This window comes from Schistocerca serialis, chromosome 9 (genome assembly GCF_023864345.2).
Source record: "Schistocerca serialis cubense isolate TAMUIC-IGC-003099 chromosome 9, iqSchSeri2.2, whole genome shotgun sequence".
NCBI lineage: Eukaryota > Metazoa > Arthropoda > Insecta > Orthoptera > Acrididae > Schistocerca > Schistocerca serialis.
The window spans coordinates 341,531,330-341,543,023 of record NC_064646.1 but is presented as its reverse complement, the minus strand read 5'-3'; the positions used below and the strand labels follow the sequence as shown (position 1 = coordinate 341,543,023).

The window sequence follows — 11,694 nt, the reverse complement described above, 5'->3', positions numbered from 1 at the left end:
CTCCGTAGGCAGAGTACAGATTTTTACCGGCAGGGAATACACGCTCTTGTGTCTCGCTGGAAAAAGGCCGTCGAACTTGAAGGAGATTATGTGGAAAAATAAAGCAAGTAGACAAAACATCAGTCTTTCACATATGTAAATTTGATTGTTGTGGAATAAATACTTCTGGAGAAAAAAAATATGGGGCATTATTTACTGGGCAACCCTCGTACTACTTGTGACAGTTTTGTGATCTTGTAACTTTGTGGCTGATGCATCAAACTGTAACAATAGTAAACAGCTACATGTAAATCTTGTTTATATTTTTGAAGAAGAATATAAGTAAATAGGGGTCTGGCTTTATTTCCAACAATTTGTGTGCTGCTCTTCAGAAGCACTAATGTGTCACATTTTATGTTCTTGTGTGAATGACAAGATTTGTTGCATCGTCATTCAAGTCTGATACTGAAAAATGCCAAAGAAAATGGTTTCAAACTCCTTTAAATGCTCATATAAAAGTTTTGGTGTTAAAAATACGAACAGCAGGGCTGGTTATAGAAATTGGGACATATTTAACTAGTAAGAAGTGAAACTGTTAGTATTCAGGAATCACTTGGATTGATGGTAGGATGTGTACGATTTTGTCTGAGTACTTCAATTAGCAATTTCACATTAGGACATCAGCTAGTGATATTCACACTTAAATTGATTTTTTAAAAACATAACAAGTAGTTTTTTCAAGTTCATTTTTACTAATAATCATAAAAGGTGACTGTTGCATTTGCCTGAAATTGTCTTTGGTAAAATCAGTATCTTTTTACAATAGTACAATGTTTTACTGTTTCTTCTTCTTGGAAACACTTTCTGGAGATAATGAATGGCTTCTCTTTCTGCGGGACTTTTCACTATGATGTCCCTTTATTTTTCTTTCATTATTTGGGCTGCTGCTGGCTGATTTTTCAGAACACTGCTGGAAAAAATTGTAGGGATAATCACAGATCCATAATTACAACATATATTAAAGTGTAATATGATTACATCATGATGCTCCCCTTATCCCAAATGATGACAGCCAGTCAAAACTACTTGCAGAATAAATTACTATTTAATAGGATTGTGGAGTATAATATGAGGAAGATTTTATGCATCAAAATCATCTTGCTCAGTATTTTGTAGGAAAGACTTTCCCTCATTAGTCAGTTCATATTTATTAGTATTGTTTCTATGAACATTCTGTAAAGTCTTCAGTTTTTTCTTGACCAAGCAGAGGAATCGCTTGGTTAAGATGCACAGGTGTATTGGCAAGGAGTTGCGGGTCAAATACCCATCCTGATTCTATAGTTCTCCTACATAACCAAAGGTAAACACTCCATGATGTCAATTTCAATTGGTGTTAGAGGTTAAGACCAACAAACAGATGTGGTGGAGTCTTAAGTATTTAGTTTAACAGAGTCCAGTTGTCTTATGAGGTGACAGGTACAGGCACAATGGAATATAATAATAAATATAAAAATTAGAGCTTACAAAAATATAAAATTTAGGAACAAGGAGTTCAACAATGGTGCTTCGCTGTTATTACTTTAACATACAAAGGCTGATTATTACTTATGCATCCACACTTTGCCCACTGGTTCATGACTGAGGACTATAGAACAAAACAAAAGTGTGCAGATAGTACTCTACAGTTGTTCAGTCAGGGCATTGTGACAGGTATTTGTAAACTCCTGGATCTTCTGCTGATTTTCCTGGAAATGGAGTAACAAGTACTTCACCACTAATGTCCAAAGGGCACAATTTGAGCAAATCCACCCACCAAAATTGAAATAAGAGAGGGGATATAGGCATTCTTTCCAACCTCTGTAAAGATCTGCACAACAAATCAATGTGTATTGTGACCTGTTATAACCCTGGGTAATCTGACAGATATTTTTCAGTACCAAATATGTAAGCTCTTTTAATTACTGTTGAAAAGTACCAAACAATAGATAGATTTACTGTTCTACTATACCTCACTGTCAGATGTATCACTTGCATATTTTCGTTTCTTTTTAGACTTTTTCGATTTCTTGTGGTGACTTTTACTTTTCTTGTGCTGCAAAAAATATAAAATAAGTTAAAAATCATATTAAAAATGTAACATACTAGTGCAACAGTAAGAAAATTGTATCACTGACCAACAACAATGGGCTACAGAAAGGCAACATTGTAGCTGCCCACATTTGTAACACTTCACTGTGAAGTGCAGCGCTATATAGACATGGAAAAGGTTATTCTGATGATTTGATTAATATCTGAATGAGCATGAGCAAATTGTATAGCAAAGTGCAGTTGCAAGTCTGCATCAGGAATGGTTACATAGGGCAGAATTTCAGTATATAACATATATAGTGGTATCTGGAAGTGCATGGTGTGTTGTGCTTTCTGTGAACAGTTATTGGGTGCTGAATGACAAATGAAAATATGCAGTACCATTCATAATTCTAAATATCAATGTTCTCATATTGGAATATTCATATCCAAGTTGTTAAGGAGGAACCAATGATGTGATGAAAGAGGTTGTATTACTATATCACAGAAGAATTGTCACACTAGTTAACAAAAAATACAAACTATTATTGAATAAAAGTTTGATTAAGCAGTTAGGCTCAAAAAATACAAGTACTGTAAACACAGAGTAAAGCACCTGCTTGGCACCATTCTATGCCAATTTATTCATTGGCCATTTAGAGAAATCCTTCCCAACCACCCAGAATCCAAAACCTCTGGGTTGAGTGTGAGGACACTGTATCCACATTCCTCCAGAACCTCAACACCTTCTCTCCCGTCTGGTCCTCCCCAACCCAAAAGCCAGCTTCTTTTATGTTGACCTCCACCTCAAAGATAGCTACATCAGTATCTCTGTCCATATCAAACCTACTGACCACCAAGCAATAGGACATTGCCACCGATCCCATATCATGAAGTTCCTTCCATATAACCTAGCTATTCATAGCCATAGCATCTGTAATGAGTAGCAGTCCCTCTCCAAATGTGTCAAGGATCTCACTGAGGCCTTCATAGACCAAAATTACCCTCCCAAACTTGTACAGAAACTGATCTCCTGTTCTTTATCTCTCCAATCACCCACCACCTCCCAAAGCCCCATGGTCCGACCACAAAGGGGCATTCCCCTCATAACACAGTACCACTCAGGACTGGAGCAGCTGAATCACATTCTCTACTACCTCTCTTCATGCCCTGAAATGAGGAAATCTTACCGTATTATCATTCCTACACTTCCCACAGTGGTGTTCCACCACCCACTGAGCATACACAGTATCCCTACTTATCCCCATTCCAAACCCCTTGCCTCACTGCTCATATTCCTGTAGCAGACCTAGATGCATTCACAGCTCGTGGCCTAGTGGCTAATGTTGCTACCTCTGGATCACGGGGTCCCAGGTTCGATTCCCGGCTGGGTTCAGGATTTTCTCTGCCTGGGGACTGGGTGTTCGTGTTGTCCTCATTCTTCCATCATCATACTGGACTGTGTCTACAGGAACTGATGACCGCCCCACAAACCAAACATCATCATTGGACCTAGATGCAAGACCTGTCCCATACATCCTCCCACCACCACCACCACCACCACCACCAATTCCAGTCCAATCACAAGCATCACCTATCTCATCGAAACCAGGGCTACTTCTGAAAGCTATCATGGGATCTACAAGTTAAGCTGCAACCACTATGCTGCATTCTACATCGACATGACAACCGACAAGCTGTGTGTCCATATGAATAGCCACTGAAAAACTGTGGCCAAAGGCAACAGAACCAGCCACTTGCTGAGCACGCTGTGCAACACAACATTCTTCACTTCAGTGACTGCTTTACGGCCTGCACCATATGGATCCTTCCTACTAACACTAGCTTTTCTGAATTGTGCAGGTGGGAAATCTCCCTGCAGTATATCCTACGTTCTTGTAACCCCGCTGGCCTCGACCTTTGTTACCGTCCTTCAGCCACCTGTCCCCGAACCTGCTCCCATTCCAGGGCTTAACAGCCCTCTCTCTATTCCACCAACACATCCACAGTCTTTTTATTTCTCTTCTTTTCCACTCCCCTCCCCACCTGTCCCCCATGTAACCTCCCACTTGTACCTAGTTGCCCTACCGTGTCCCCACCACATCCCTGTATGTTCCCACAAGCAGCACTTCACTGTCCCCCACCATTATTGTGCTATCCCTCCCTCTCCATACCTCTGCCACCCAGATTGCTTCTCCCACCACAGATAGCTGCTTGCTGTCCGGCTTCGGTAGCTAGAGACAGTGGTTTTTTGTGTGTGTGTGTGTGTGTGTTTGTGTGTGTGTGTGTGTGTGTGTGTGTGTGTGTGTGTGTGTGTACTTTATAAGAAGGCTGTTTGGCTGAAAGCTTACTTGCTTAGCAGTCTTTTTGTTGTGCCTGTCTACAACTCAACATCTCCACTATAAGGTGAGTAGCAATCTATCCTTTTCATATTATTGTCAGATACTGTTTGAATCACAGAAGGAAGGAAGACTGCATTTTCAAGATAGCAGAAATTGGTATAATGCAGTATATACATGGTTATGGAGGTAATATGTGTCAACAAAAAAGAAAGTTACATAGTATGATATTTTCTATATGCTCATAACAACATACAGAGCATAAAGTTTACAATGAAAAAAGAAATAAGAATACAAGTGATGAACTAGGAACTAAGAAAGCTTGTAATGTTTGAACTTAGAAAACAGGAAATAGGAGTGGGGTACTACAGAGTTTTGTTAAAAGTGCATATGAAAGAGAAGTGAAAATAAAAGAATTTTTTTTCTACTTCTGTGCTTTATTTCCCATGTCTCTTGGGGTCATCCCTTCTAGCCACATTATGCCATTCTGAACATATTTGTGTCATTTCAAGGTTCAGTCCCATGGTTTCCACAGTAGAGTGGGTCCTAATCCATGAATTCAGTGTTTATCCAATGCTTCTTCTTACTTATTTTATGTAAAGTATTGTCCTTGTCATATTGTTAGGTTTACAGCACATGACATTCCTGTACTAGTGTAGGGGATTTTCTTGAAGTTTTTCCACTATGTTTGTTTCCTTAAATGAATCTGTCTTTTAGGATCATTTCTCCAGGCCAGCTGAGCATCCTTGCCTCGGTAACCTGGAGGTTCTGTTCATCTGATTAGCGCCATGGCTCACCACACTGAAAATACATAAAATTTATTTGCAGTTGTGAATATCGACAACCACCAGCTGTATGATGGAGTGATGACAATGAAAATTTGTGCGAACCGGTACTCAAACCCGGATATCCTGCTTATTGCGAGCAGGAAATCCGAGTTTGAGCCCAGTTCCGGCACAAATTTTCATTCTTGTCATTCCATTATAGAGTTGATGTTTATCCAGATTTGAGGTTCTGGGCAAAAAAGTCCTCCTTTAGAAATAGAAACCATACACACAAGCTCATCTCATACACATTTGGCCACTGATACTGGTTAGAGTGGCCAGACTGCATACTGCGACTGCATCTGACAAGAGTAGCAAGGGGGGTTGTGTTGTGAGGGCAAGGAGGAGGAATGGGGTAGGGTTGGGGGGAGAGACAGTGTTGTAACGGTGGATGACGATGATGTGCTGTCTGTGAGATTGTCATGGACGTGGGGGCGGGGGATAGGACAGGGCTTTTACATGCAGAGTCAACTCCTTGTGCTGAGAGAAGGGGAAAGAAAAGGGAGTGGAGAAAAGCAGAGAAAGGAAAAAGGCTGTAGGTGCATTGGCAGATATGACTTTGTAGTGCTGGAGTGGCAGAAGTGGAAGACAGCGAGTTACTATAGTAACCAGAATATGACAGGACTAGAAGGCACTGGCCAAGCAGCCTAGGCCATCAAACAGTGAGTTCCAGAAAACCACTAAGGACAACAAGACAAGATGACAGAATGACAAGGCCAGGTTTAAACCAAATCGAAAACATCAACACAGCAATACGTGAAGCCAAGCAACGCTGCAAACAAGGAGTGAAAGTAAGTGCAGCCAAACATGACTGAGGTCTGGATCCCAGTGCTGCTGACTTTATAGTATGACTGCAGATTTCAATAACCTGAAATGTGTGGCACGGCCTGCGGCTATTACAAACATGACTGAGGTCTGGATCCCAGTGCTGCTGACTTTATAGTATGACTGCAGATTTCAATAACCTGAAATGTGTGGCACGGCCTGCGGCTATTACTGAGAAAGTGACAGCATTGCTTGCAAATGTTAGGCTGTGAAGCAATCGCTGAAGTGAATAACTTCTTCTTGAGCAGTATGTTCAGCAAATGGGTGATTTCAATAACTTCCTCTTAGTGACAATTTGTCAGTGGCCATTCATGCGGACTGACAGCTTAGTAGCTGTGATGCACACTTAGAAGGCAGCAAAGTTGTTGCAGCTTAATTTGTAGACCACATGGCTGCTTTGATGGGATAGGAGATGCATGTGACAATAGGCATTTTCGCATTGCAGATAAATCCTATTAGTACCTCCAGTTTAACCACCCAGGTTTTCAATGTCTTTATAAACAGTAGCTGTGGATGTTATTACTGATTCAGGGTACTTGAAATGATCGGTTAATGATATGAGGGCATTGTCTTCATGAAGTTGTGGTTTCAAACTGGGGGTTGTTCTTGATAAGTTGCAATACTTATACACTGTTGGTCCTACTTACTCTAAATCCTCTATGTTCTAGCAATGTACACCAAACATTAAGATAATATTGAATTTCTAGTAGAGTTTTTGTTATTAGAACTGTGTCATCAGCATATAAAAGTTTACATGGAGTTGGTTTCTGTAGATTCTCTGTGACATAAGTTCATGGCCAGATTGAATAGCAGTGGACTTGATGATGGACCTCAGACTTCCCTCAAATTCTTTGCCAATACCCTCAAATTCTTCGCCAATACCTGCAGGGCTTAAAACTTCTGTCTTGATGTTCTCATTTATGTTCTTGAGAATATAGATGCAATATTCAGGGACACACTGTGCGCAAAAAGCATGAGTGAGACCGAGACTGACGAAGACTTAAATTAATGACCCCAATGCAAAGTGCTATAATACAATGGCAATGAACTACAACATAGTTTTAATATAGCATGGCAAAATTACCTAGAAAAAGCTCAATTCCACTCCATTTTAGTTATATCTCACTAACAAGAAGAGAAAATAATTAAGCACTTGGTGTGTTGGCATTTACAGAATAATTCTCCACGAAGCAGCATATACCATGTTGGTCGTATAGTGGGTGTATGACTGCTATAACAATTACAAACAGCAATCAACAGTGGTCCTGGGGCACACGAAGTCCCCGCTGTACATCGCCCCTATAGGCAGTCCCCTACTTTGTGCCGTTGCCCATCTCCCACGACTTGGATGAGGGGTTGGACTTATGGGAGCTGGGAAGGCCCTATGGGAACCCTGAAACGTGACGGCTAACGGGGCTCTGGTGAAGCTGCGATAGGCCTAGCAAGCCAGTAGTGGATAAATCAACTGCTTTTAAAAAGGGAACATGCCTCGGATCACGGAACGGATTTAAAGGAAACCGACCAAGCAATGGAACAGGATTACGAGATGGTTTACGACTGGGCACCTTAAACGTAAGGACTCTAACTGGGAAGTTAGAAGAAATTGTAGAAATGATGGAAAGGAGGAAATTGGACATCTTGGGACTTGCTGAGACTAGGTGGAGAGGAGTTGGTGAAAAACCACTAAGTAAAGGATGTAAACTGTACTGGATAGGGAATGAGAGGGGAAGAAATGGAGTGGCAATAGTGGTCAGAGAGGGTCTGCAGGAGGAGGTGGAAGGTATCAATGATCGAATGATAAAAGCCAGAGTACAAGTGAAAGGAAAAAGCATTGAAATCATCCAAGCATATGCCCCACAGGTGGGGTGTACAAAAAAGGAAAAGGAGGAATTTGAAGATGACATGCAAAAGCAGCTAAATGGAGGTAATCAGATTATAATAGGGGACCTCAATGCACATGTTGGCACAGACAGGAAAGGATTCGAGGAGATAATGGGACCAGGGGGCTGGGGGAACCGAAATAGAGAAGGAAAATTGTTGCTGGAATTCTGCAAGAGGAATGGGCTGGCGATCGCAAATTCCTGGTACAAGAAGAGAAGTAGCCACAAAATAACTTGGTACAGTGGAGACTGGTCCCAAACTTCAGTAGTAGACCATGTACTAGTGGAGAGGCAGATGATGAGCAGCCTCACAGATGTTAAGGTCATTCCATCTGAGGCCTTAGACTGTGACCATCGGCTGTTGGCAGCCACCCTGAGAGAGAAAAAAGATGGAGGGCAACAGATATACAGGAGAAAAGGTTGAAGACATGGATGCTGAAAGAGGATGAACGGAGGACCCAGTACCAGACACTGATCAGGAAGAAGCTGCCAAAGGAAGATCAGAGAACAGTGGAAGAAGAATGGGGAGATTTTAAGAGGGCTCTAGTTGAGGCAGTTGAGACTGTGTGCGGAAGAACTAGCACAAAGAGGAGAAGTAAGGAAACCCCATGGTGGAACAACATATGTAAAGAGGCAGTACTTCGAAAGAACAAAGCCTTCAGAGAATGGTTCCAGGCCCGAACAGAGGAAGCTAGGGTAAAATATAAGGAAAGCAAGAAAGCGGCACAGACCATAGTAAGGGCAGAGAAGAAGAAGTGGATGGGAAAATGGACAAGAATGTTAGAAGAGGACAGTGAAGGGAACAAAAAAGTACTTTACACCATGGTAAGAAATAAGAGGAACGACAGAAGCGAGTGCCTGAGGATCATGGATAATAATGGAAGAGTTGTGGAGGAAATGCATGAGCTCAAAAAGATTTGGAAGGAGTACTTTGAAGATCTGTTGAATGCCGCCAAGCGGGTAACTAACAGCGTTGGAGAGCCTAAGGCAGCAGACGATTATAATAGTGGGGAAACTGATGATCTAACTTGGAATGAAGTGGAAGAAGCCATAAAGAGGATGAAAGGGGGCAAGGCACCAGGTTGGGACGAAGTAGCAGTGGATATGATATGAGCAGCAGGAGAAGTAGGAACTCAGTGGCTATACAGAGTGCTGAGGGTGGTGTGGAAGGAGAACAGAATTCCTGAGGATTGGAAGAAAGGAATTATAGTCCCGATCTTCAAGAAAGGGGATAAAAGGAGATGTGAGAACTACAGAGGAATCACCCTGCTATGCCACTGTGGAAAAATCTATGAAAAGATCCTGGAGAAGAGAATAAGAAGCAGTATTGAAAGTAGACTGCAAGAGGAGCAGTATGGTTTCAGACCGGGAAGATCAACAACGGACCTCATATTTGCGGTAAGGCAACTGCAGGAAAGGCACTATGAGTACGGGAAGGACTTAATCATGGCCTTTTTAGATATTGAGAAGGCGTATGACAGTATCTGTAGGGACAAGCTCTGGGATGTGCTGAACGCAAAAGGGATAGATGAAGAGATAACACGAAAAGTCAGAAAAATGTATGAGGGAAGTGAGAGTTGTGTGAAAGTGGGGAGGGAACGTACTGCATGGTTCAAGCTGGAAAATGGGCTGCAACAGGGAAGTGCACTTTCGCCTTTATTGTTTATTATTGTTATGGATGAAATCCTACAGCAAGTATCAGATGCAATTGGAGATCATAAAATGAAAGCAGTGCTTTTTGCCGATGACCTGATGTTATGGGGAAATTGCGAGAAGGAGGTGCAAGAGCAGTTAGATGTATGGGAGGCAATGGCAGCACAATATGGAATGCATTTCTCTGCAAATAAAAGTGAAATAATTGTCACAACAAGGAAGAAGAATAGGCCAAATGTGGATATAACTTGTGGAGGGGAAAAACTACAAGTGGTAGAGGACTTCAAGTACCTGGGAAGCATGATTGAAAGTAAGGGGGGAAACGCAATGGAAATAAATGAAAGGTGCAGAAAAGCAGGGCAGTTCTACAAACGCATTAGGGGGCTTATTTGGAGCAAGGAGGTGCCACAGAAATCCAAGGGAATTATATACCGAACCTACTTTGTCCCCATATTGGCATACGGAAGTGAGACATGGGTAATGCACAAAAGCGACAAAAGTAGAATACAGGCTAGTGAAATGAAGTTCCAGAGGAGCAGGTTGAGTGTAACAAGACGAGACAGATTGCGAAATGTGTATGTGAGGGAAAGACTAAAGGAGGAACCAGTACAGTACAGGATAGAAAAATCAAGACTGCAGTGGTATGGACACATGAAGAGAATGGATGAGGGAAGAATTCCAAAGAGGATGTTTGATCTGCAACTGGAGGGGAAGAGGCCCAGAGGTAGACCAAGAGATAGATGGGTGAAGGAATGTGTGACGAGAAGAGGAGAGAACTGGACAAAGGTGGAAGAGGGGGAATGGTGGAAAGACAGAACACGATGGAGAGGCTTGTGTTCCCGACAGACCCAGCCAGTGGCTGGAAACTGTCCAAGATGATGATGATGAATCAACAGTGCTTTCTTTCACACTCCGGACCACCATAGCAATCAGAACCGGCTTGGTGTACCTCCAGCTTTCTCACCATATCAAAGTTATAATTATGTACAAAAACAACAATTCGAACCCAAACCCTTCATCCAACTTCCTCTCAGCTCTTGACACACATGTTCCATTGAAAGGCCTAACCTTCGTTTCCATAGCTAAATTTTACATCACTGTCCTAGTTGAAGATATCTTCACAGTCACTTGGACACTTAACTGGAACCACTACCTGACCACTGATCCACAAACATCAGAGTGAGAATTAAAGCATGCCAGAACATTTCCAATTCCAAAATAATGCTCCTCCTGTCCTCTTAACACTATAATCTCCAGGCATGTCAGGAGATCTACATTTGCAACACTGTCCTGCAAACTTTCCTACAAACTTCTTTGAAACCTCAAATCCTATTCCAGCTAAATCCTGTGCCATCTGTGATCTGAAGTCAGACCACTACAATTACCATCCCAGCAGACAAAAGTTCCACTACAGTGTCACGTGATCATAGGCAATATGAGGCAAAGGGCCTGCATCAACACACAAATGCAAAAAACTTTTCTTCATGACCCCATTCATTCCATCAATACTATGTGCAGGAAATCTTTAAAACCCTAGGCCCCTCCAAAGATCACATAATGGCCTCCACAACTTAAAATATACACCCCCTGCCCCATATCTGTGCATCTCTACATCACACCTCTTTTGCTGCTGGGTTCAATATCAGAAGAACATCCATCAAGCATGGCATACACATAATAGCCAACCAAGATAAAACCTTAGACCACGAGACCTTCCAGTCAAATACGATGATGCAACAAAATGCTGATACATTTGTACCGTCCAAGATCGCTGCTGGACTTTGGAGACTGGTGGTGGTATTTCATACAGGAGATAGATCAGTTGGTTTCTGGGCAAATAATGGTAAATTCACCATAACCAAGTGGTTGGGGAACCTGTACGCCAACAGTGATGCTGTTGAAAGGGGGGAAAAAACTTGAGAGATTCAATTGGCCGAACAAAGTGAAAAGGGTGTTGTTTTCTTTAAAGACCTCAATGAAAAATATATGCTTGTAGATGGTGAATTGTAATTGCTGATTCTGATGCATCAAGTTTCTTCATAGAACCTTAGTTAAACCGATTATAACATACAATAATATAAATGTAACTTTTATTTTGAACTATAAACTGTGTTATGCATGTGTTTA

The 11,694-nt window shown here is 41.7% G+C and overlaps 1 protein-coding gene across 4 annotated transcripts in view; it reads right to left on the bottom strand.

The window, feature by feature from the left end:
• Positions 1–708: 708 nt before the first annotated feature.
• Positions 709–11,694, bottom strand: part of LOC126419921 (zinc finger CCHC domain-containing protein 17-like) — a 63,447-nt gene continuing 52,461 nt past the window's right edge. For 2 of the 4 annotated variants that reach the window (XM_050087202.1, XM_050087204.1), the window contains exons 6-7: positions 1,988–2,071; positions 709–949 (exon numbers count right to left, since the gene is read on the bottom strand). In XM_050087202.1, coding sequence (XP_049943159.1) covers positions 815–949; positions 1,988–2,071 — 219 coding nt within the window. In that variant the 3' untranslated portion in view covers positions 709–814. Of the gene's footprint in view, positions 950–1,033; positions 1,725–1,987; positions 2,072–11,694 lie in introns of those variants that run through there. The other 2 variants (XM_050087203.1, XM_050087205.1) reach the window with 2 other exon arrangements.